This window comes from Antennarius striatus, chromosome 6, assembly GCF_040054535.1.
Source record: "Antennarius striatus isolate MH-2024 chromosome 6, ASM4005453v1, whole genome shotgun sequence".
Classification (NCBI taxonomy): domain Eukaryota; kingdom Metazoa; phylum Chordata; class Actinopteri; order Lophiiformes; family Antennariidae; genus Antennarius; species Antennarius striatus.
The window spans coordinates 5,391,302-5,418,664 of NC_090781.1; the positions used below are offsets into that span (position 1 = coordinate 5,391,302).

At 44.7% G+C, this 27,363-nt stretch overlaps 1 protein-coding gene across 3 annotated transcripts in view; it reads left to right on the top strand.

The window, feature by feature from the left end:
* Nucleotides 1-6,511: 6,511 nt before the first annotated feature.
* tbcela (tubulin folding cofactor E-like a) overlaps nucleotides 6,512-27,363 on the top strand; it is a 57,180-nt gene continuing 36,328 nt past the window's right edge. Inside the window, exons 1-5 of one of the 3 annotated variants that reach the window (XM_068316903.1) lie at nucleotides 6,512-6,569; nucleotides 21,753-21,823; nucleotides 21,951-22,220; nucleotides 22,925-23,064; nucleotides 23,435-23,616. In XM_068316903.1, the coding sequence (XP_068173004.1) occupies nucleotides 22,073-22,220; nucleotides 22,925-23,064; nucleotides 23,435-23,616 (470 nt within the window). In that variant the 5' untranslated portion in view covers nucleotides 6,512-6,569; nucleotides 21,753-21,823; nucleotides 21,951-22,072. Of the gene's footprint in view, nucleotides 6,576-7,068; nucleotides 7,138-21,752; nucleotides 21,824-21,950; nucleotides 22,221-22,924; nucleotides 23,065-23,434; nucleotides 23,617-27,363 lie in introns of those variants that run through there. The other 2 variants (XM_068316905.1, XM_068316902.1) reach the window with 2 other exon arrangements.

The following is a 27,363-nucleotide window of genomic DNA, read 5'->3' on the forward strand; positions in this document are numbered from 1 at the left end:
CGTGAGGGAAACATGAACATAAATGATGTGCTTAAGTTTTTGGATCCATGATTTTACAGAGATCTCTCAACCCCAAATGACATCACACGTGGGGAAGACGTTTTGCCATGACTGACTATGACTTGGATGTCTGACTGAAACACTGCTTTACTGACTTAAAGCAGGTTTTAAAAGGTCTATTTTCTTTTTATTTATTTATTTATTTTTTTCATTTTTATAACTCTTGACATAATTTACTCTGGATTTTTTTAATGTGTTTATTTAGTGAATACTGTGTTGTCCAACTGTGACAGTTGGATTTTTATGCATTCCTGTGTAACATATGATTGTACGTGTTCTTATCAGAGGGAAATAATTTCCCTTTAAGGTTATTAACATATTTTTCATTCATTCATGCCGTAAAGCAGCTTTTGAGAAAAGACTGAAATAAAAAGATGATACAAGATGATTTGAAATTCACAAGGGATGTGGTAAAAAAGTGTATTTTCTTGAGACTGTAGAAAATAGCAAACCACACCCCATGTCCTGTCTTGGATTTTTGGCTGCCGGGGAAGGGCCCTCCTGCGACAGCCGGAACCCATGAACAAGGACAATAGTTTTACTGATGATAGAGAATTTTTAATTTGAAAAAATTGGTAATAATCCATTCAGAAACATGTCAACTCAAGCAAGAGAGAGAAAGAGTGGAGCATGAGATGTCGAGAACATGAAAATGCCAAAAGAAATTTGAGGATTTAGTAAAGAAATTCACGAAAACTACAGTTGCACTTAACTAAAGCTCAACCACAAAACTAACAAGACTAACACCAAGACACAAATGATTTCTTGCCCCAACCTGGGCAGGGAGATGTGTGCTTGTGTGTCTCATTTCTCCCAATCAGATTTACGTGTTGGAGGCTGAGGTGATGACACGGTCACACCTGAGGTCATACACCACGACACCGGAGGACAGTCCAGTTTACACAGATGCTATTGGCATCCCAACTGGAGTTCCAGATGAGTATATAATGACTGATAAAATTGCAGGTGGTTTTGAGTCAATCTCTGTTTGAATCACCTCCGGAAAAAATAAATAAATGAATAAATAAAAACATTGACAGGATTAATTAGGTCCATCACAACATTCAATGTCTGACAAATTTAGCTAGAAACAGATTTGAAGCTGTATTTGATTAATTGTCTGCCACCAAATTAGTTACTTATGAAAATGGAATTGCTGTTTGTTTTCTGTGGATGCTGTTAGTTTGCTTGCATTCAACAGTTGCTCCTAAGAAGCATCGGTCGGGCGGTGGGCAGACTGGAAACGCCCCCGTCATATCAGAAGGCAGAGCGGGAGGCCCTATTGGCGCCCGACTCCAACGAGAGAAACGCCGCAGACTTTACCTGTCCAGACATCGTCCATCCCTCTGATGGAGAGGGGGGGGCAGCTTAGTCAGGTTCTACAATTCACATTCACAATGTTGCTCATGCTAATGCTAGCACATGATCACGCTGCTGCAGGGACAGTTTCGTTGGTAATTCTGTGCCCATTGCTCATGTGAGGGCTGTGGAGGTAAAAGGGTTGGTAATATTGTCTTAGCTACCACAGACCCCGATAATGAAGCTTTGCTGAGTCCCTAGGGCTCATAGGGAAGGTTAGCTTCCATTGTTCCAGCTGAAAACACATGGCTATAGACATTTCCATATTGTTACATACACTCTCCACTGCCTGTGGAGCGGGGTGTACGCTAAATCCCTTTGGGGGGGGGGGAGCCACGTCCTCAGCAGTTGGAGTGAACATATAGGATACATATAGGATCGCCACACTGAGGTGAGTTGTTGGGAATCTCCATTTAACAATGGAAATGACCACAAAATGCATCTGCTTACACAAATATAGGTAACACAACACGTAGTTCTTGTCTACCACATAATTTTCTGAACACAAAAGTGGCACGAGCCACGGAAAGAAGGGCCATACACCGTGGTGGGGGTGACCCCAACAGCGGTCCAAGTCGAGGGAAGCACCACATGGTATCAACTGAGCCACTGCACCAAAGAGACTTTGCCAGAGACAAAGGGGAGAATGAAACTGAGAAACAATGAGGAAGATGATGTGGTTGTTGACAGGAGTCAGGGGACTGTTCTGAGGAGCCCGACTCAGATTCTGAAGCTAAAGAACAAGAGACATCCGCTGGAGTCACAGCCGCTCCAGGAAGCACCGCACAGCCATGATCAAGATGAGTATAATGCAACCACAAAATTCCCAATTCACACTGTGTTGAAGCCCATGCTAGCATTCTCATCTCATGTTCATGATGACACACAACCAGTAAACCAGGAGCAAGATGACAGGAGAAGTAAGAGATCTTCACACTATGTGGAAGTGGACAGGAACAGTGATTATTTCTGAAGAGATTAGAGAAAAGGGGACAAAATGTGAAATAAGTGTTGAATTAAATAAAGCCATTTTATGTAGGATGAAATCGGGGGAAGGGCAGATAAGTATGAACAACTTTTCATGCCACATAAAAATTACCATAGATCAAGTGCTCGAGATACAAGTAAAATTAGATAGGAGAATGAATTCTAATGATGCGTTCATTAGAATTGATCACAGAGATCTCTCTGTTGCTATGAGAAAACCTGAAGCTTTGAAGTTTGAAATGAATGACAATGCTGGTAGGGGTGGAAGCATTAAGTGGGATGGGCTAGAAGAAATTTTTGGAAAATGGGAAGCCGGTTTTGGCTAAATCTGGAATAATTATACTGATAATACTGATACTATTCTCTTTATTGACATGTTGCATCGTGTCTATCCTGAGGAAATGGTGTGTGAGAACAATGGACGAAAGGATGAACCTCATTAAGGACACACAGGACGCACAAATGCTAAGTATGCTACCGGCTGATGCACTGGTGCGCAGAATTCTTCTGGCGCAGAGGAGGGAGAACATGCCAGATGTGTTCACAATCTCCAACTATGAGGAAGAACTGTTATAAGGAATGATGGACAATGGCTGATATGGATATACATTACAACTACATACAGATATATCACCAGGATATCACTATGACATTATTCTTACTATTCTGTGTAACCATTGTTTAATCATCAATTTTATCAGTTAGATCATTCTGTTTATTCTATATTCAATGTTGTGTTCTATAAAAGAAGAGGTAATCTAATTCATACCATTCAGAATTATTAGAATGACTTCTGTGTTTCAGTAAATGATTTCAGTGTGTGATGTATTTGGTCAGTCTGTTAGGATGTATTGTTTAAGGTCGCCCAACGGGAAGGGGGCCATGGGGGGCTTTTCCTGGTTAAAAAACAGCCGCCAGGTTTTTCACCCTCATCAGGGAAGTGATAACAGATGACCAGTTATGTTAGTATATTCATGTTAAGTTCATATATCAGTAAATGGAATGTTTTTGTCACTTATCACTATGTTTAGAGTTCACACAACCATATATTTAACCCTAAACTTACAGCGCCACCAATCCTAGTCACACACATAGAGACATACAGTTTGATTCACCATACATTATTTCGATGAGTAGTTTATGATAATCTCATAAAGAGGAGGGATTATGTGGAAGCGAAATAATGCATGTGTAGGTCACATTTCAAATCAGAGGAAACACATTTTCAAGTTTGGCAGCGAATAACCAGATTGTCCGAAAAACAGGAAGACAGGAAGCGGGTCAACCTGACATGGGGTGGTTACTTAGGTTTGGACAGTTGCCGGGAACAATTGGTTTCCTGTTTTCTCATGAATAGGACACGTACAAAGCTCACATACACACAAATGGACAACTGTGACTATAAAAGGGTCAGGAGACATGCATCCAGGGGCTGTTCCCGATTGATCTGTACTGATGATCTGCGTATCAATAAAGAATTCCCGTTTTGGCTGTAACATCATCCTCGTTGTACTTTGGTTTTATTTTGGTATTTTGCTGGACAAAACACTCTCACCACAATCAGCGTGCCTTTGTCATACACTTATTATAGTTATTGTCACTGTTATTATTATTGTGTTGCTAATCTGTACATGCGGTATCTATTGCTTCATCTGTCCACTCCTGGAAGAGGGGTCCCTCCTCTGCAGTCTTCCTGAGGTTTCTCCCATCCATTTTTTCCCCTGTTAAAAGGGTTTTGGGGGGAGTTGCTTGTTATCCGATGTGAGGGTCGTACTGCTCACAGTGCACAAAGGTCAGAGGGATATCGTCCATGTGCAGATTGTAAAGCCTTTTGAGACATTGCAAGCTTTGCAGCCAAACACTGAATTAACAACCTTGATCAACCAGCCTTTACATTGGCATGGGTGACTGATTTACACGAGTTCTCTTAAATCTGTTCTGTTATCTGTGAGCGACATACCAAAGCTATGCGGGAGTGTTCTGTGAATAAAACCATGCCAGTTTTGTTCTTTGTTCTGCTTGTGAGAAAACTGTCTTTGTATTTGATTTTCTAGAAAAATATTGTATGCTTGAACTCTTTCAATACAACTCACAAAATACCATGCTTTCAGTTCTTACGATAGATAGATAGATAGATAGATAGATAGATAGATAGATAGATAGATAGATAGATAGATGGATAGACAGATAGATAGATAGATAGACAGATAGACAGATAGATAGATAGATAGATAGATAGATAGATAGATAGATAGATAGATAGATAGATAGATAGATAGATAGATAGATAGATAGATAGATAGATAGATAGATAGATAGATAGATAGATACTTTATTAATCCCGGAGGAAATTGTATATATCCACTGCTCAGGCATTACATAACGAATAATACTGGATAAACACCAGGGGAAAAAGAAACACTGACATCATAGGACATACCGCAAGACATACACTACACTAACCGACACATGCAGCACTAACAGGACTTATATACTAATCTATAACTAAAATATAAACAGTATAAAATTAAAATATAAACAGTATAAAATTAAATTAAAATATAAAACAGTATAAAATTAAAAAATATAAACAGTATAAAATTAAATTAAATCCATTCAACCGCGTGCTGACCTCGCCACCTCCCCCTCGCTCCTCCTGAAAGAGTCATTGTACCCCCTGATGGCACTGGGCACGAAGGAGGACCCCCAGCCTCTCTGTGGAGACGCTGTGTGACAGCAGGCTGCCACTGAAGGTGCTTCTCTGCTGGGAGAAGGTGGTGTGTAGGGGGTGGCTGGTGTTGTTCATGATAGCCTTAACTTTAGACATGGTCCTGCTCTCCAGAAGCGTATCCACAGAGTCAAGGCTCAGCCCAACCACTGAGCCCGCTCCGCAGATGAGTCTGTTCAGACGGTCCATATCTCTTTTCCTGGCCCCACCACCCCAACACACAATGGCGTATGACAGCACACTGGAGACTACGGACTGATAGAACATGAGAAGGAGCTTAGGACAGATGTTGAAGGAGGCCAGCCTCCTCAGGAAGTACATCCTGCTCTGCCCCTTCTTGTACACACAGTTCAAGTTGAGTGACCAGTCCAGTCTGCTGTCTAATTGCAGTCCCAGGTACTTATAGTTGTCTACCAACTCCACCTCACTGCCCTTGATGATCACTGGCTGTGGAGAGGGAGGTGCCCGCCGGAAATCCAGCACCATCTCCTTTGTCTTGGAGACGTTGAGCTGGAGCTGGTTCTTTTGGCACCACTCCACGAAGTCAGCCACCAATGCCCTGTACCCCCCTCATCACCCTCCCGGATACATGCCACTATCGCAGTGTCATCGGAGTACTTCTGTATGTGGCATGTGTCCGAGTTGTGCTTGAAGTCTGATGTGTAGAGAGTGAAGAGAATGGGGGAGAGAGAACAGTCCCTTGTGGTGCCCCCGTGCTGCTGGTCACCATAGAAGACAAACAGTCCCCCATACGGACGTACTGGGGTCTGTCCGTTAGGTAGTCCATAATCCAGCTCACGAGGTAGGGGTCCACAGCCATAAGGGGGTTACTATGGGTTATGATAGAAAATAATATTTATTTTTTTGTAATCTTTCATTTTCAAACATTTGTATTTATTTATTTGAGAAGTGTGTCTTAAAATATTACTTTCATGAACTGCCTTTTGGAAAAATTTCATTCCATGTGAAAGGACAGTAGTATAATGTACATGAACTTCCAGGCACACTATCCAAAAGCTGTTTAAGTTAATCCACTGGACATTAAGAAAGTTCTTGAAGACTGTCTCTCATCCAAGAGACTTCTTCAGTTCAGAGTGTGGCTGATCATGTCCCAGTTTATAAACCCTGTGGGGTGTGGCCAGTGCTATTCACATTCCAACGACCATCGTTGAAACCCGTCTGGCTCCTCAACGCCACAGGGTTTATAAGCCGGGACATGATCAGCCACCCTCTGAACTGAAGAAGTCTCTTGGAAGAGAGACAAAACGTCTTCAAGAACTTTCTTAACGTCCAGTGGATTGACTTAAACAGCTTTTGGATAACCATGACCTGGATGACTGAGAACCTATACAGACATCCAGGCACACTGCTGTCCACATACTTGACTGAACTTGATGTATTGCTGACTGTAAACTGCCCAGACCACTTATCCTTGGTAAAGGTAATTTTATAATATCTCATTCATTTATTTCATTCATTTATGTGTGTGTGTGTGTGTGTGTGTGTGTAAATATATATATAATATGAATACATATTTACCTAAAATCCTCTAAATCATCAACAAATAGGTCAGTATTGTGTTTCCTGGAAAGTCTGAAAAATTAGAATTAATTTTAAGAAGGTTTCGATATGTTAAAAAAATTTGTCAACACATTATGCACAACATCTGCAGATAACCAGGTAAGCAATATACAGATAGGAAAATACATACTATATGTAAATTTTAAAAAAATCAACAATATCAACTGGCAGGAATTCACAATGGCAGCGATACAGTAGCATTATAGGACCATTCTAAATGTTTATTACAATTATTTTTAACTATATTCTGCAGTTTTAATGTCATCTTCAGTACATGTTTCAATTGTTACGCTACTATAAAGGAAGTAAGAATTTTTATTGTGTTAGGCGTAATAATACGTCACTTCCGGGATAGACGACGGAGCAGAATGACAGGTTATTTGTTTTTTATCAACAAGGAGAATTCAAAGTAGACTTTGAAGGTATGTAAAACGACGACATTCTGATCTATGAGGTTAAGATACTTTATTGAAGGATAGCGTCATTATGTATCGTTTATTGAAAGTATATTACTATCGCTGCCCTCTAATTTTATCTCTTGCTCCTTCGAGCTGCTATTGGGAAACAGATTTGTATGAACAGGAGACTGTCTGCTTTTCGACTACAAAACATTAGTTTTCCGTTAAATGAGTGGTTAAATGTTCTTTCCTTAACATTTGGTTTTAAAGGGGGAAATATATTTTCCGTATAGGGTTAGGGATCAGCAATATAATGATTACAGCAAAACGCCATTTACAAGTTTTATTGTCTGTGCCATATCGTCCTGTTATCATAACAATACGGCCATGACATATTTTTAAAAAAAATCAAAACATGCATTAACTCATGGAGTACCCACTATGCACACCAATAACTTTTCTTATCAGTTCCATGTTAGTGTTGCTATTATTATTATTGATATTATGTCCAGTGTCCCCCAAACTATTATTGCTAGTTACTGGCACTCACTCATAAATCAGGTGGAAATCTAATTAAATAAATGTACTTGTAATGGATATTTGGTGTTGTGAACTCCATATTATTAAAGCAAATAAAAACACATGTCACATTTAAAATACCTGCACCTCTGTTGATCATGTGGGCTCCAATATAGCACAATATTGTCAAAAAGTGTGAAGTTTTATCGTGGATTTCACTGTTAATCATCCTCAGGTCAGGGATTGTGTGTGTTGGTGGCTTCAAATGCACGTGACTTTGGGCAAGCTGCATCCCTTTCCAGAAGTGGATGTTCTAGTAAAAATTAAAGTTTAATCTTACAGACGATTGTACACAATTTGTTGCAATGGGTGGGTGGTAGGTGGTGCTTGAAAACAAACAAAGAAACCCCTTGGAAGAAAATACTGAAAAGGGTACGTTACAGGTACAAACTGTATATATAAACTTGACAATATGATGGATACTTGGAGACTGTCTTCATTGTACAATGACTTAAGGATTTTAGCCAAAATATTGCTTCTAATTTTGACTTTTCTGTTTCTAATTACCTCAATTACCAACATTTAGTTGTATGTCCTTGGCAATGTACTTGGGTGAATATGGATATTAAGTGGTATTTTGAAAAACACAATATAAAATTTCAGCTTAAGTGTTACTAAAAGAACATTCAGTTGAAACATCTTTTATACATTTTCATGGCAATAAGTTGCAAAGGTAAAGTTTGTGAATGATTATGATATTATTGTCCATGGTTTAATAAGGAATGCTTGATATGTAATGCTCAGTCCACGTCTTTTGCTATTATGTGGACATGTTTGTTTTTGTTTCTGTGCTCTTGATATATCCCTCTTCTCAATTAATGCGTTTCTTATATGTTAATTTTTGCGTTTGTGATCTGAAAAATACAGTACATACATACTTCATGGGTAATACTTTTAATGAGTTTGGACAGCAAAAATATTTTTTCTCATGTCAGACATCAGTAAATGCATACAATATATTGTTAGAATATTATAGGATTTTTAACCCCACGGCAAATATACAGTATGGGAGCATGTCATGGCCAGACTGGTTGGGCACTGACTAGTTGTGTGAAACCTTTCAAAGGTGAATATCATTAATTCAGCAAACTCTAGCTTTTAGACCGTGTTCACATCCTGAAGAAAACCATGACAGAAGATATCTCATAATAAAATGTACCCTGCACACAGACAGTACTACCATGTTGTCAGTCTATTGCTCTGTGATGTCTCACATCTCTCTCTATATTACTTGATTATGTGTTGACAATCCCAAATACTTTTATATGTAAATATATACAGTAGTATGTTGGATATGAGATTAATTCATTCCATGACTGAGTTTGTAAGTCCAACAACTTGTCAGTCAAACACATTTACCTCACTTAAAATAACTAAAGTCATTCTAAATGATTGAGCGAACTACACGTGTGTATGTGTGTGTTTGCATGTGCTATGTAACAGTTAGAATAACTATACAGTATCAAAATTATTAATTTGAACTGAAGTGAGAAAGTATCAAAATAAGAGCAAGCAGATTAAAAAAAAAGACTGGAGTGGAGGCAGTGACCTCATGTTATCAGCTCTGTCTGGTCAAATGCACTTCAAGAAAAAAATGTGAAAGAAAAAAAAAACAAGAAACAAGTCTGGAGTTTGCATGTTCTCCTCGTGTCTGCATGGGTTCTCTCCGGGTTCCCCGGCTTCCTTCCACCTCCAAAAACATGTACTTCGGGTTAATTGGCCATTTCAAATTGTCCATGGTGAGTGAGTGTGTGTGTTTGTATGTCTCTGTGTAGCTCCGCGGTGCACTGGTGTCGCGCCTGGAGCTTGCCACGCCTCACGCCCATTGCCAGCTGGGATATGCTTCACCTCCCCGTGACCCGTGCAAGCGGATGAAGCGCGGAGGAAAATGAATGAAGTTCATTAAGTAACCTTAAGTAGACTGAAATAGAGGCAAGCTGAAGAAAACCTAAGGAGAGCAGTGAAGCCACACAGTGAAGCCACACAGAGATCAGTCAATGTCTGTGTGTGAGTGCGAGAGTGGGGCAGCCACAGCTCTGCTCTGGTTGCAGTCTCTGCAGGGAGGGGCGGGTGCTGTGTGTGACTAGCCATTCACAGAGCGTGAAGACAGTCAGTTATGAGCAGGGGTCCGCAACCACCGGGTCAAGGACTGGTACCGGTCCATGGGTCAGTTAGTACCAGGTCGCACAGAAAAATTTTTTTTTTACATTACCTCTGTTTTATTTTATTATTATTTATCGAAAGATGTTTTACTTACCCGATTCTCTGTTACATCCATCTATGTCAGTGGTCTCCAACCACTGGGTCGTGACCCGGTACCGGGTTGCGGGACATTAGATACCGGGCCACAGAGAACATTTGACTTTCTATTTTTTATTGATTACCATTATAAAGATGTTTTGTTTTGAAAAGTGACATTCTGTGCGGAATGATGTGCGAACGAATGTGTAGCTGTAGTATGTTGTTGCGCTGTATAATGAAACCGGGACAGCCTATATTTTGAAATTTTCTGTAAGGGAAGTTTATACTTTTATTTTGAAATGCGGAAATTTGCATTTCCGTTTACATGTTAGGGTGTTTGACTGGGGTTCGAAAAAAAGTTCTCGGGGTGTGCGAGAGACAAGCAGGTGCAGCGGACGGAGGAGAAACGGGATGACGGTGCTTTGAGAAGTCAACTGGTGGACGTTTCTTGCGAGCTTTACGGAAAAAGTTCCGCTCGTCAGGTACATTGCTGTGGACCCTTGCCGACCCCAGTAAGGACAATTCACTAATTCGTGGATGGACATTGTTAGATGGAGACGTACCCTAGCATAAATGCTACTGGTCTGCCATGTGCGAACCTTGGATTCCTGCTCGCTAACAATAAAACTCATTACCGAAAGGAGAAGGTGTCTTCATTTGCCATAACTATAAAAATTACACAACGCAGAGTTAAACCCACTACAAAAATTGGTGCCGTGACCCTTCGACTGGTTGGCTGGAGCTGACCACCTTCGTTGCTGCAGTACGAGGTAGGACGTGGGAATCTGCGAGGTTTCGGCGGGAACCAGAGATTATTAGGAAGCTATCGGACGTGTGCACTGGTGTCATCGTTCCTGCTCGGACTGCATGAAGAAACTTTATCCTTTGTGAACTGATTCAAAGTGCTGAGGATTCATACGAACATTGTACTCTGTTTCAGCAGTTGGTGACTTGTTTGTTGCTAATATTCTCACTGTGATAATTGTACGTTGCATCAATATGGAGTCATTTAACATTAATCCGTTTATGAGTGGGGGACGTGGTAGAGGTGGTTTGATGTATACCCCTGTGTCAAAGTCCACGCCAGGGAGCCGTGTAGAGCCATGTCACTCTATGGAAAGGAGCGAGTTACGGGGATTGAGTGACTCTGTAGTCATGCCACTGCCATTTAGTCCAGGTTTGTCACCTATAGACCCTCCACTTCAGAACGTGACCGATTCCGGGTTGGGAGCATCTCCTGGCCAGCTCGCAGAGCTGGTGAGGTCGATTGGAGCTGAGATCGGCGAGTCCATTAAAGCTAGTCTGTAGCATGCAAATTCCTCTGACCGAACACTGGAAGTGGCCGCCGATAGATGTCAGAATGTTTCCCATTCAGGCCACTGTGGTGCCACTGTCATTGATGCATCTAAATTGAACTTAGTGTTACGATCTGATGTCAATGCTCCGCCTTACTTTAGGGGGGATAGCTCAGATAAGTACTCTCTTTCAGAGTGGGAGGAGCTAATGCGAAATTACTCTGTGAAACAAGGTTTCATTGGGAAAAAATGTGTTGATGAGGTTGTGGGTCGGTTAATGGGCAGAGCTAGGGATATTACCAAAGTATGGCTGCGCAGCAACCCTGATGTTACAGACGTCAATGTGATATATGGTGTTCTCAGATGCCATTTTGGGGATGTTGTACATTCGGACCTGCCTTTGGCTGATTTTTACGCGGTGTTGCCTTTAGCTGGAGAAAGATCTTTAGATTACTGGATTAGGCTCAACAAAGCAGCTGAATTGACAGAACAATGCCTCGTCAGTAAAGGTGAACCTACTACTGATCTGAATCGTCATGTAGTCATCATGTTTATCCGCAACTGTCCTGACAAAGAATTGGCTCTGATTTTTAAAACCAAGCCCCCTCGTGAGTGGTCCGCTAAGGAAGTGCAGGAACACCTGGATAATAACAGAAAGGTGCAGACATTTTGTGGGGCCCAGAGCTCTGTACAGACAGGGGTGGAGGGTATATCGAGCCAGGGTGGGACAGTTTGTGGTGCTCAGGTGGGTGGGTACATCGCACCTGACGTTAGAGCAACATCAGCTCAGCCCAGCTCCAGTGATGAGGGTCATACTCTAGATAGAGTTCTGAGTTTGCTGGAACAGACACTTTCTTGTAGTGTTCAGCTAGGTCGCAGTTCTTCCCGGAATGGTGTTAAGAGTCAGACCCGTGACTGTAAGGTCTGTGGCAGCTCTGACCACGGCACTAGCGCACACTGCCGGATGGACAGTCAGGTCAGGTCGCCAGGTCACATAGGTGCAAACTGTAAGAAACCAGCATCTTTTCGGCCATCTCACGCGCCTCGGGTTTCACAGGATTCGGGAAACTAGCTGGCTCCAACTTGGTGGAGGGCAATGTGGAGCTAAGTGGTTTCTCCTCCAATGATGATGATATTCAGTCTCTGTTCTCGGCTGCACGGGAATCAGCTTCACCAGATAAAACAGTGGTTTTTCAGAACACCACGAGAGTAGGCAAAAGTGATGGTTTGTTTTTCACTACTGTGGTTGTTGGGGACAAAGTTGAAATTCGGGGGATGTTAGATAGTGGGTCCATGGCTACTTCTCTGCGTGCGGACATTGTACCTCAGTTGAGGGAGGCCGGAGTTGTACATGGTGATGTCTTGTCCCCTACGGACATTGTTCTCATTGGGTGTGGTGGGAAGCAAACTGAGCCAGTGGGGATTTGTGATCTGAAACTCAGACTGTTTGACTCCGACTATGTTGTCCCAGTGTTGGTTGTTGATGGACAGGTGGACGAGATAATCGTGGGGACTAACCTGCTTAAACCAGTCATCAAGCAGTTTAAGGCTAGTGAGGCCTATTGGCGTATTCTGAGCAAACCTGAGTCATCGCAGCAGCAGGGTGCGAGTGAGTTTATCCGATTTCTCGCAAATTTGGAAAGGTGGCGTGGGGATGAAATTCCGGATAAGGTGGGAACAGTTAGACTGAAGAAAGCTGTTACATTGGAGCCCCTGAGCGAACATGTAGTGTGGGGTCGTCTTCCACCTGGGACCAGACTATCTGCCGGTAGTACTGTTGTGGTGGAACCGAGCTCATCACGCTGTATGCCCCGAAACATACTGGTTGGCAGAGTGGTGACTCCTTTGTGGGGGGATGGATGGATTCCTGTGAAAGTGATAAATCCGACTAGGTCCAAAATGATATTGAGGAGAAATGCGAAAGTGGCTGATGTTTCCCAATGCATTGCTTTGGAAGATTTTGAGGATGGTGGTGAACAAGTGAGTCAGCAGTGCGTGGGGAGGGTCAGCACTGACAGTTGTGACGGTTTGAAATCACAGGGCTCAGGGAGAAATCGTATGAGAAGCAGAAATGCTAGACTAAAGAATTTGGGACTCCAGGAATTGGCAGTGTGAGACATCTCCATTCTGGAAAGAGAAACTGTCTGACCTGATCGTGAAGTATGAGAGGGTGTTTTCCAGACATAATTTGGATTGTGGAGAGGCTACTGGGTTTTGTCATCGCATTCGTTTGACTGATGACCGTCCCTTCCGCTTGCCATACCGCCGTCTCTCACCTGCTCACTACCAAAAGTTGAGGGAGACACTGGACGAAATGGAAGAGCGGGACATAATCAGAAAATCGAGTAGTGAGTATGCTTCTCCCTTGGTTTTGTGCTGGAAGAAAAATGGCCAACTGAGACTGTGCACTGATTTTCGCTGGCTTAATGCTCGTACAGTTAAGGATGCACACCCTCTGCCTCACCAAGCCGATGTTTTGGCTGCGCTGGGAGGCAATACCTTTTTCTGTACACTGGATTTGATATCTGGCTATTACAATGTGCCACTCCATGAGGACGATAAGAAGTACACAGCTTTCTCATCGCCTCTCGGATTGCATGAATACAATCGCATGCCTCAGGGTCTTTGTAATAGTCCAGCCACTTTTATGAGGATGATGCTTACCATTTTTGGTGACCAGAATTTCATGTCCATGCTTTGTTACCTTGACGATGTATTGGTCTTTGGCAGGATGGAGAAGGAGTGTTTGGAGAGGCTTGAGACTGTTTTCAAACGCTTGCAGGAACACAATCTGAAGCTCTCCCCTGCAAAGTGTAAGTTTCTGAGGAGGTCAGTGAAGTTTTTGGGGCATGTGGTTTCCGAGAAAGGTATAGCCACTGACCCTGGTTGCAGGGACATAAGTTCACTGTGTGGACTGATAACAACCCTCTTAAATACATCTTGACTAAACCTATACTGGATGCGTGTGAGCATAGATGGGTGTCTAAGCTAGCTCCCTTTGATTTTGACATTCAGTACATTCCTGGGCCCAAGAACACGGTGGCTGATGCTCTAAGTCGGGAACCGTTTGTCAAGTGTGGGGTGATGCACAGGCTGACTAGAACCCCATATGATATTTTGTTGAAGGAAGCTAACTGTGTCTCTGTGCCCCATGTCCAGGATGTGTTTCACATCTCCTGTGAGGATCAAGGGTTGGGAGAGCAATCTGCGCCTATTCCAGACCCTTCCAGAGTCAGTGTGGGTGGGTCTGGACCTGTGGGTAACATATCACGGGAAGAAGTGTCTGCTGTGCTGGACGTGCATCGCCATTGGGACGATGGAGTTTTACTGCGGGCTGTGTCCCATGTTCAGCAGCTACAGCAAGTGGTTTCGATGGGACAGAGCCCACTGCCGGTTTTGACTCGTGAGGAACTGCATCAGATGCAGTCTCGCGATCCGGTTTTGAGCAGAGTGCGGTTCTTTGTGGACAGAGGCCGCCGCCCGTCTCGCAGAGAGAGGCTTCATGAATCTGAAGAGACTAACAGGACGCTGAAACAGTGGGGAAAACTAACGACTCGATTGGGGGTACTCTATCGTGTTTCTAAGCATCCTGTGAACAAAAAGAATGTTTTTCAATATGTTGTTCCAGTGTCATTAAGATGCCGAGTGCTGAGAGGTGTGCACGATGATGCTGGTCACCAGGGACAGCATCGCACTCTGTGGCTTGCCAGACAACGTTTCTACTGGAACACAATGACTGATGACATTAAACTGTACGTCGCACAATGTAAGAGATGTGTGTTGAGCAAAGCTCCAGAGCCGGAAGCTAGAGCTCCACTTGTTTCCATTGTCACAACTGCACCAATGGAATTGGTTTGTGTTGATTTTTGGTCTGCGGAGGATGTGAACAACAAGTCAGTTGACGTTCTAGTGGTTACTGATCATTTTACCAGACTGGCTTGTGCTTATCCCTGTCCTAACCAAACTGCTAAGACGGTTGCTCGTGTACTGTGGAAATTTTTTTTTTCAGTGTATGGGTTCCCAGCACGTCTTCATTCGGACCAAGGTGCTAATTTTGAAAGTTCGCTTGTAGCCGAGCTTTTGCAGTTGGCTGGGGTTGGAAAGTCGCATATCACGCCGTATCATCCAATGGGTAATGGCCAGGCTGAACGTTTTAACCGCACTTTGGGTTCAATGATTCGGGCGTTACCGCCTCGCTCGAAAGTGAAATGGCCTCAAATGTTGAATACGCTGACTTTTGCATACAATTGCACCGTTCATGAAACCACAGGGTTCCCACCTTTCTTTCTGATGTTTGGTCGTACGCCTCGGTTGCCTGTGGATGTGATGTTTGAAAGTGTTCTCTTGGATGGGGAGACGGTGGATGTTGACAAGTATGTTCAATCTCTTGGGGAAGATCTGAGAGAGGCCATGTCACTTGCTCAAAAACATATCAGTACACGGCAGGCCAAACAAGCTGAGGTGTATAATGAGAAAATGAAGGGTTTCTCTGTTGAGGTAGGTGACAGAGTCCTGCTGGCCAACAAGGGGGAAAGGGGGAAAAAGAAATTGGCTGATCGGTGGGAGAATGCCGTTTATGTGGTTGCTAGCAAGAATGACCAGCTTCACACGTACAAGATTCAACACCCAGTTTCAGGTCGGTGCAGGACAGTACATAGGAATCTGATCATGCCTGTTAATTTTCTGCCTCTACCATCGTGGGATGAGGCTGATCAGGACAACTTTTCTGTTTCCAGCGAGTGCCAGAGCCGAGATGCGAGTATGATGAGTGACTTGGTGCGGAGTGATGTCAGGACTGCCCGGTGGGTATCTGACATGTCTGAACATCCGGTTGTGGATGAGGAAGATCGGTCCATGCCATCTATTGCTCATGGTGCTGTCACTGGGTCTGGGGATGATCTGAGTGGGCAGGCGATGGGTGTTCCAAGGGTTGGTGAAAGTTCCGGGAATGGGGACACAAGGTCTGCAGGGTCATGCTCAGGTGACTGCCAGTTGATGGATTGGTTCAGTGACACTGGTAGTGTTGGGACTGTGTTTGGTGTTTCTGCAGATACGGTTGGAACTTCACGCGGGGGATCTGTGGCCATGAGTGATGTTCGACCTGTGTCTAATGTTCATGGGGAGGGTGCTGTGGGTTCTTTACAAGGGGGACTCCGCACTAGATTGGGCAGGTTGGTGAGACCTGTTAATAGACTTATTCAGACTATGTCTACGCAGAGGGTTCAGTTTGTGAATTAGGAAGTAGGTTTTCCTCTAGGGGTTCATATTGTTTTGTTGGGGTGAAGTTTTGTTTTTGTTCTGCCGTGCTTTCATTTTCTTTAATTTTGTAAAGGTGTATGGTATAAGAAGGGTGCATTTTAATAACTATGTATTCCGGAGCTTGTATAAATGTGTATATGGCACATTTTCCCATGGTGAAGTGTGAGTTTGATCACCTCATTCTTTTCCTGATCCTTAATTGGATAGTCGTATTGACTGGATGGGCTAATAACTGTGTTATAGTGAGGGGAATTACTTAGTTGCACTTATATCTGGGACACCGTATTTTTTTTATTTTTGTTTTGGTTAATGGGTTGTATGTTACTTGGGGTTTAGATTGTGAGCCTTGTTCATCATGCAGCGCAAAACAGTAGGGGTGAATGTAGCTGTAGTATGTTGTTGCGCTGTATGATGAAACCGGGACAGCCTATATTTTGAAATTTTCTGTAAGGGAAGTTTATACTTTTATTTTGAAATGCGGAAATTTGCATTTCCGTTTACATGTTAGGGTGTTTGACTGGGGTTCGAAAAAAAGTTCTCGGGGTGTGCGAGAGACAAGCAGTTGCAGCGGACGGAGGAGAAACGGGATGACGGTGCTTTGAGAAGTCAACTGGTGGACGTTTCTTGCGAGCTTTACGGAAAAAGTTCCGCTCGTCAGGTACATTGCTGTGGACCCTTGCCGACCCCAGTAAGGACAATTCACTAATTCGTGGATGGACATTGTTAGATGGAGACGTACCCTAGCATAAATGCTACTGGTCTGCCATGTGCGAACCTTGGATTCCTGCTCGCTAACAATAAAACTCATTGCCGAAAGAAGAAGGTGTCTTCATTTGCCATAACTATAAAAATTACACAACGCAGAGTTAAACCCACTACAAATGCATGTGTCTGTGCCTCTTGACGGGTCTAGGTCATGTGACAGGTTACCAGCCGTTACCCCTCAAGTAAGCGCTCACAACTGCACAAGTGTTCTGGATTAAAGTCAAAGGAGAATGTTCTGAGATGGCCAAAAAGTATCAAAAACCCTGCTTCCATTTCCAACCTCCTGTCTTTACGGTCACTGCAGGATTTTCTGCAGTGACCATAGAGAAAACCAAACTGCGGAGTAGACTGAACGTCCGGAACACACTTTAGTTGTCATTGTCTCCCGTTAGCCCTAGATCAGCAGTCCCCAAACACGAATTGTCATTATAGTAATTATTATTTAATTGACTTGTTCACCCTTTCATTGTAAATTATCAGTATTTCTCCTACGTTGAATGTACTGATTATATGTCAAAGTCAAATTCAGCTTTATTGTCAAATGTACCATATATGCACGACATACAGTACAGATGAAATTGCAGTCCCCTCTGATCCACTGTAGACAGTACAACAGGCAGTACAACGCAGGCAGGACAACGCAGGCAGGACAACGCAGGCAGGACAACGCAGGCACAGGGGGCAGAGCAGGGAGGGAGTTGAGCCTCCTGACCGCCTTGTGAGAGAAACTGTCCTTGAGCCTGCTGGTTCTGGCCCGCAGACTCTGCAGTCTCCTACCTGATGGCAGCAGGCTGAAAAGGCTATGAGAGGGGTGGGTGGGATCACCTGCAATGCTGATGGCTTTGCGGGTGAGGCGGGTGTTATGTATGTAGCTATATTTCAAAATAAACATTAGTGCAGTCACTTGAATTGAGTTTTTATCCATCCATCCATCCATCCATCCATTCTCTTCCGCTTATCAGGGGTCGGGTCGCGGGAGCAGCAGCTTAAGCAGGGAAGCCCAGACTTCCCTCTCCCTAGCCACTTCGTCCATCTCCTCCGGGAGAATCCCAAGGCGTTCCCAGGCCAGCCGAGAGACATAGTCTCTCCAGCATGTCCTGGGTCATCCCTAGAAATTCTGTCCATAAAAGTTATGAACAGAATCGGTGACAAAGGGCAGCCTTGGCGGAGTCCAACCCTCACTGGAAACGAATCCAACTTACTGCCAGCAATGCGGACCAAACTCTGACATCGGTCGTACAGGGACCGAACAGTCCTTATCAAGGGGTTCGGTACCCCATACTCCCGAAGCACCCCCCACAGAAACCCCCGAGGAACACGGTCGAACGCCTTCTCCAAGTCCACAAAACACATGTAGACTGGTTGGGCGAACTCCCATGTCCCCTCAAAGACCCTGCGGAGGGTGTAGAGCTGGTCCACTGTTCCACGGCCAGGACGAAAACCACACTGCTCCTCCTTAATCCGAGATTCGACTTCCCGACGAACCCTCCTCTCCAGAACCCCTGAATAGACCTTGCCAGGGAGGCTGAGAAGTGTGATCCCCCTGTAGTTGGAGCACACCCTCCGGTCCCCCTGCTTAAAAAGGGGGACCACCACCCCAGTCTGCAAATCCAGAGGCACTGTCCCCGATGTCCACGCGATGTTGCAGAGGCGTGTCAACCAGGACAGCCCCACAACATCCAGAGCCTTTGGGAACTCCGGGCGGATCTCATCCACCCCCGGGGCCCTGCCACCGAGGAGCTTTTTAACTACCTCAGTGACCTCAACCCGAGAGATAGAAGAGCCCGCCTCAGAGAACCCAGACTGCTTCCTCATGGAAAGGCGTGTCTGCGGGATTGAGGAGGCCTTCGAAGTATTCTCCCCACCGAGTCACAACGTCCCGAGTTGAGGTCAGCAGTGCCCCATCCCCACTATACACAATGTTGATGCTGCACTGCTTCCCCCTCCTGAGACGCGTGATGGTGGACCAGAATTTCTTTGAAGCCGCCTGGAAGCCGTCCTCCAAGGCCTCACCGAACTCCTCCCACGCCCGAGTTTTTGCCTCAGCAACCACCAAAGCTGCATTCCGCTTGGCCAGCCAGTACCTATCAGCTGCCTCAGGAGTCCCACAGGTAAAAAAGGCCTGATAGGACTCCTTCTTCAGCTTGGCGGCATCCCTTACCGCTGATGTCCACCAGCGGGTTCTGGGGTTGCCGCCACGACAGGCACCGACCACCTTACGGCCACAACTGCGGTCGGCCGCCTCGACAATGGAGGCGCCTAACATGGTCCACTCAGACTCAATGTCCCCCGCCTCCCCCGGAACGTGGGTGAAGTTTTGGAGGAGGTGGGAGTTGAAACTCCTTCTGACAGGGGATTCCGCCAGGCATTCCCAGCAGACCCTCACAATACGTTTGGGTCTGCCAGGTCGGACCGGCATCTTCCCCCACCATTGGAGCCAACACACCACCAGGTGGTGATCGGTTGAGTGCTCCGCCCCTCTCTTCACCCGAGTGTCCAAGACATACGGCCGCAAGTCCGATGACACAACCACAAAGTCGATCATCGAACTGTGGCCTAGGGTGTCCTGGTGCCAAGTGCACATATGGATACCCTTATGTCTGAACATGGTGTTTGTTATGGACAGTCCATGACGAGCACAGAAGTCCAATAACTGAACACCACTCGGGTTCTGATTGGGGGGGCCGTTCTTCCCAATCACGCCCTTCCAGGTCTCACTGTCATTGCCCACGTGAGCATTGAAGTCTCCCAGCAGAACGATGGAGTCCCCAGTGGGAGCACTTTCCAGCACCCCCTCCAAGGACTCCAAAAAGGGTGTGTACTCTGAACTGCTGTTTGGTGCATAAGCACAAACAACAGTCAGGACCCGTCCCCCCACCCGAAAGCGGAGGGAGGCTACCCTCTCGTCCATCGGGGTGAACCCCAATGTACAGGCGCCAAGCCGGGGGGCTATAAGTATACCCACACCTGCTCGGCGTCTCTCACCATGGGCAACTCCAGAATGGAAGAGAGTCCAACCCCTCTCGAGAGGACTGGTACCAGAGCCCTGCTGTGTGTGGAGGTGAGCCCGACTATATCTACTCGGAACTTCTCGACCTCACACATCAGCTCAGGCTCCTTCCCTGCCAGAGAGGTGACATTCCACGTCCCAAGAGCCAGCTTCTGTTGGTGATCGGATCGCCAAGGTCCCTGCCTTCGGCCACCGCCCGGCTCACAATGCACCCGACACAATGGCCCCTCCCACAGGGGGTGAGCCCATGGGAAGACGGACCCACATTTTTCTTTCGGAATGCGCCCGACCGGGCCCCAGGAGTGCAGGCCCGGCCGCCAGGCGCTCGCCTTCAAGCCCCACCTCCAGGCCTGGCTCCAGAGGGGGACCCCGGTGACCCGTGTCCAGGCAAAGGAAAACGTGTTCCATTGTTTGTAATCATCATTTAGGGTCTTTGAGCAGTCCTTTGTCTGGTCCCTCACCTAGGACCTATAATTGGGTTTTTAATATAATTATTTCTTCTAATTATTTTGTTTACAGAATTGTTGATTATCAGTTTATGAAAAAAAGGTTGTTTATTGTCTGTTGATGCATTTTACATAAAACCAATGCGGATGATTTATTATTAGACTACAGCTGTCCTGGCATCATCAGCGATGATCAAGCAAATGAAGACCGGTCGGTGAAAATATTGTCTTAGATGAAACCGGTCCATGGCGCAGAAAAGGTTGGGAAACGTTGGTTATGAGGATTCTTCAGCAGAAGCACGAGTATTGACGAGTTTTACTCGTATCGTGCTCGTACTCTTTAAAAATGTTATTCGTACCGGATACTGGTCTGAAACAAGTATACAGCTCAACCCTAATTGTAGTGTTGAGCCGGGATCCTCAAATGAAGTGATGTGAAGTGGCCTTGAATTTGTACCTCTGCACAGGAAAACTAGTGACGAAAATATTAACATTTCGCCACTTGTCAATGAATGCTTTTATTTTCATTGATAGAATTTGTTTTATTTTAACGCTTCTGAGGAGAGGGGATCCTGTTAATCGGATCTGTTGGTGTGGTATCCCACTCTCTTTTATTGTTTTGACTTAATTGTCATTGTCAAATTAATAGTAAGGTAGAAAAACTGGTCTTGCTCTTTAGCTTTGGGTCTGAAGTTAAACTGCATCCAACCTGGAGAGGGATGGGTGCCGCCAGGTTCAATGGCCCAAGAAACACCATATGATGACAACCCAACACCATCTGAGATGTCCTAATGACCCTCTGGGTTTATGGGATAGACTAGGCTAAGCTAGGCTCGGTGACTTATTTGTGAGTTGTCCATCCAGCATGGGACTGTCATTTCTTCTGGAAACAGTCCTACAAGGTATTTTGGTGAAAAATGGTACTGATTATGATTATAGACTTTGTCTTCTCTATTAAGACAGCTTTACATTTTTGTATAAAACTTAATACTTATTATATGATGCAAATCAAAGTTTTTTTCCTCAAGTATTTTTCTTATATAGGTCATCAATACAAACACAGAGGCTGACTCTGAATAGTGATTGTGGTCACATCAAGGAAGACGTCTCTTCAGGTAAGACTCCTTCTATTAATGTGTCTGTATTTAGTAATTTTGATTAATCTTGTTCACCATTCATTCTGGTAAGAATAACAATGGTAAGTTATATTGGCTGCGTCCATTTTTGCAATCTTTATTGCAGCCCAACCCATAACCCTGACAAGAAGTGTGTCCTGGTAAGGTCTACTGTATATCACATGTGAGCGCTGTGTATTTGCCACACTCCTGACAAGTTGACGGGAGCTCGATCCGCTGAGCAGAGCCATGGAGCCAACAGAGGACATGGAGGGTCGTACCTTTGTAGAGGTGATGAGTGAAAAGTACAGTCCAGAGAATTTCCCTTATTGCAGAGGGCCTGGTATAGGAGTTGTTGTGGTTCCCACAGCAGGCCCTCAAGGCTCTCCAATGAAAGGTGAGTTGGAAGTGAATAATGACTGATTGCTGTTGCAAAGGCCTTCTGTCTGTCTCTCTCTCTCTCTCTCTCTCTCTCTCTCTCTCTCTCTCTCTCGCTCTCTCTCACTCTCTCTCTCATGTATGTATGTGTATATATATAAATATTATATAATATGCATGATTGTGTATATATGTAGAGTATGTGTACATGTATATACCTATACAAATGCATACTGTATATACACGATACAGTAATCCCTCTCGCAACACACGCAACTTCACCTCTTCGCAGATTTTTAGTAGGTAGTCACTCGATACCGTACACGCTACGTTCCGTGAGTTTCAGACTGCCGCGAGACACAAAAGTGTTTTAAACAGTCAATAAGAGTGTGGGAAATAATGTCAGTATGAGGAGAGTTCATAAATGTTTAAATTACTGTAAATAATAATATGAATAGTTTGTCGCGGAATTTTTTATTTACGTGTGGTTCCTGGAACGCATTAACCGTGAGTAACGAGGGTGCACTGTATACTGTATGTAAACATACATATAGATGTATGTTACAAGTACACTCCAAAATGACTGGGTGGGAGCGGGAATCAAACTGCCGATCTTGGATCATTGGATGATTCACTACCGCTGAGCCACTGCCGCCATATATGTTACTTGTAAGCTGTCCCCACATTAACTATTCCTACCATCATCTCCCTCCTCACCTCCAGACCGACTGAACCTGCCTCGTGTGCTGGTGTTGAGTGGCTGTGGAATCAGCAGGTCGGGAGACGAAGCTGAGATTGCTGCCTTTTGTGCCCATGTAATGGAACTGGACCTGTCTCATAACAAGCTGCAGGACTGGCACGAGGTGATGTCTTTTGGTCTTTTTATCAATGGAGTATGTTTCATTTACTGTTAGTAAATCCACTCTGAACAATCAGATTCTTTATTTGTCGTATTGTCGCCCAAAACTAGACGTATTAAAAATTTCATTGAACAACAGGATGCATTTTATTATCAATGAAACCTACATTGTAGTTTATTTTCCACACAGTGCATGATTCCCAGTGCATGAGATGACTTTGTTTCCAGTAAATATTTTTTTCAAACAGAAAGGCAAAACCTGTGTTTTCATGTTGGTGATGATGAAATATGAATTGTAATGTCCAGGAAGCAGCAGTCAAAACTGTATAATATCTTTGACTTTTTATTTTTGTTTTTATTTTTATTTTTTCCAGATCAGTAAAATCGTGTCCAACATCCCCAACCTGAAGTTCCTGAACTTGAGTTTCAATCCACTGGCAGGAATTATCCTTGAGCTGAATTGTGCTGAAGTCTTTTCCCGGGTTCGGCGCCTTGTCCTCAATAACACTCAAGTGTCCTGGGAGACTGTGCTGCAGCTCACAAGGGAGATACCTGAGTAAGAAGAGTCTTTAAGAATTCTCTCTTTATTTGTCCACAGCCATACACAGTGAGCTGCAGACTCCAAAGCAGGGGTCTCAGATTCAAACTCTTTTAAATTAAATTAATAAAATGCTTGTACTCACCTAATTAAGCAATTCAAACTGCTTACTAAAACACAAAATTCATTCTCCTTTCCTCAAGAACACTTCCATGACTTGGTTGCACAGGTTATTTGTGTGTTTTAATTCTAGCAACAAATCCTTTTCTATTGACATGGAGGCCAGTGTTGAAAGCACGTCTATCCATACTCTTTTATCTCACAACAATTAGCTTCTCTTCAAATGTGCGTCTTGAAAATGGCATTGTGAGTATATCAGCAACCAAATCTTCATTTTGTCCTCCTTCAGCCATTGTGGCAGCAAAAAGCAAGTAAGTTTTTCATATTCAAAATGCGTGCAGATTTCTCAAGCTCTACGCTCTAATGGTAAACCGACTCTTTTGATTTGCATAACACCCTACTTCTCAGAGTGAATATCCAATCACTAGACACGGGCATAACAGGACAACGTGGGTCCAGCTACCAGGCCTTAGAAAGCCAAATTGTGATCTGATTAGCTATCACATCTGTCTATTAACTATATGTGCCTGTTTTCTCACAGTACAGGGAGGACTCTATTCTAGACTCTGAAGGCTCCGGGCAGAGTTCATTCAATCTGACAACACAAGCAAGCTGAATTCTAACCTAAAAAAAGAGCACTGATCCAGTATCTGATCCAGTTTCCAAACACATTTTTCCCATTACAAATAATGTAAATGGTCATAATCCGTTCCAAGACGTTAGAAAACTTAATATCCAACATAATATCCATCTACAGGTAGTCGCCGACTTACGACCGCGATTGGGACCGACAGATCGGTCGTAACTCGACTTGGTCATAAATCGACTCTTAAGTAAAAATTAAATCCAGCAGCGCTGGTTCTTGGCTGGGGGTCGTCCGGATCGTCAGCTGGGGCAGCGTGTGGGTTGGTGGGAGCGGGAGACGATCTTTTCATAATCATTGTGAGCTTTGTCTGAATTGTTCGTTTCTTTTTCTCCTCATAAATTTCACGATATGGACGGAAAGCGTCGTTTGCCATCCGTTCAATCCTTGCAAATGTTTCTATGTTCTATGTCCATTTCTTCAAAGTGTGCACGGAGTTTATTTAACAGGGAAAAGCCTTCTGACAAGCCTTTGGTGGTGAACATTTTTTCTGTTTCCTCCTCTTCTTTCTCTGCTTCTCTTCTCTCTTCTTCTTCCACTCTTTCTTCTTCCAGCGCGATCAGTTCTTCATACAGCGCGATCATTCGTAAGTTGTCCAAGGAGAGGTTTTTTGCCAGTTTCACTATTTTCTCCCGAATCTGATCAAGTTCTTCGTCACTTTCAAATCCAGCAGAAGAGTTCACGTAACGCTTGACAGTTTTTCCATACGCCATTCATACATTTCTCCGTCACAGCCTCCTAAGCAGCCCAGCCCATCAGTAGTGGGCTGGGCTGCTGATCTCAGTGTGACTGAACAGCGTGTGTGCGCCGTGGGGACTGAAGAGAGCGCGGGAGCCTCAGAGCGTTAGTACTGTGGCTGGAGGGAATGCCCCGCCCTACCCGGACATTGTGGTCGTAAAGTCGATCGGTCGTAAGTTGCATAGGTCGTAAGTCGGCGACTACCTGTATTTTCTGCCGCTGTATCCGCGTACTATAAGTTATTTCATAATGTCATTTATGTATCAAATTTTATAGTAATGAAACATATCAAAGAAATGTAAAAGAAAGAAGCAAACACGAGAAAGAAAGCAAGAAACCCCCCCCCAATGTAATCAGGTTAGCCTAAGGTACGAGTTACCGTCGTCTTTTGGACAGAAGTTTACGGTACCGTAACTCGTACCATAGGCAATGCAATGCAAATTAAGTGAAAAATGATTGAATACAGTAAACTAAAATAAAAAGCACATTACAGTTAAAGCATAAGAACAATAAAATAAGAATTTTTACCTTTGTGGTGGTGAGCAGTTGGCATACGTGAATGTTGGAGAGGGAGAGGAGGAGGAGGAGGATGGATGTTACTGCTTTTGTTTCGCATTTGACTTCCAAATTTTGTTAGACTTCTAAGACAAAAGAATTCCAAATTTTTTGGTCAAATTCAAATTTGTACGATGTCTAAAGCGTTCGAAAACCATCCATCCATCCACCCATCCATCCATCCATCCATCCATCCATCCATCATCAACTGCTTACCCGAGTCCGGGTCGCGGGGACAACAGTCTCAGCAGGGATGCCCACATACTTTCCTCTCCCCAGACACCTCCTCCAGCTCCTCCAGGGGGAGCCCGAGGCATTCCCAGGCCAGCCGAGAGACATAGTCCCTCCAGCGTGTCCTAGGTCTTCCTCGAGGTCTCCTGCTGGTAGAACATGCCCGGAAAACCTCCCCAGGGGGGTGTTCAGGAGGCATCCGGAACAGATGCCCCAGCCACCTCAGGAGCAGCGGCTCTACTCCAAGCTCCTCTCTGGTGACTGAGCTCCTCACCCTATCTCTAAGGGTACGGAGGTCTGATGATATGACAACAAAGTCGATCATCGACCTCCGGCCTAGCATGTCCTGGTGCCATGTGCACTTATGGACATCCCTGTGGTTGAACAAGTTGTTTGTTATGGACAAACTGTGACTAGCACAGAAGTCCAATAACAGAACACCACTCGTGTTCAGATCGGGGAGGCTGTTCATCCTAATCACCCTTTTTCAGGTCTCACTGTCATTGCCCACGTGAGTGTTGAAGTCCCCAAGGAGAACAAATGGAGTCCCCAGTCAGAGCCCTATTCAGTACTCCTCCCAGGGACTCCAAAAAGGGTGGGTACTCTGAACTGCTGTTTGGTGCATAAGCACAAACAACAGTCAGGACCCTTCCCCCCACCCGAAGGCGCAGGGACCCTCTCGTTCACCGAGGTGAACTCCAACATATGATGGCTGAGCTGTGGGCTCACAAGCAAGCCCACACCAGCCCGCAGCCTCTCACCTTGACAGAAAAGAAAAGTGGAGAGTCCAGCCCCTCTCAAGGGTTTGGGTTCCAGAGCCCAAGCTGTGGGTGGAGGTGAGCCCAACTATATCTAGTCAGTAGCTTTCAACCTCCCTCACAAGCTCTGGCTCCTTTCCCCCCAGTGAGGTGACATTCCATGTCCCTAGAGCTAGACTCTTTGTCTGGGGATTGGGTCATCGAGCCCCATGCTGACGACTGCCACCCAATCCACACTGCACCCGTCCCCTATGGTTTCTTTGGCGGGTGGTGAGTACACCGGAGGTTGGGCCCACGTCGTCCTTTTGGGCTGAGCCCAGCCAGGCCCCGTGGGCAGAGGCCTGGCCACCAGGCGCTCACATACGAGCCTCAACCCCAGGCCTGGCTCCAGGGTGGAGCCCCGGTTGAGCCATACCTGTTCGAAAACCAAGGTTTGCTTATCTAATGTATATACAGTAAATATAAGAGCAATAGAGGCCAATATCTACCATGGTAGATCTGACCCAAGGTGCAGGCTATGTAAAGAAGCCCCAGAGTCAGTCCAGCATGTGGTAGCAGGGTGTAAGATGCTCACCAGCTCAGCATACATGGAAAGGCACAACCAAGTAGCTGTGATAGTGTATAGGAACAACTGTACCCAGTGTGGACTAGAAGTACCCAAATCCCAATGGGACATACCACCGAAGGTGGTTGAGAACGACATGGCTAAGATCCTGTGGG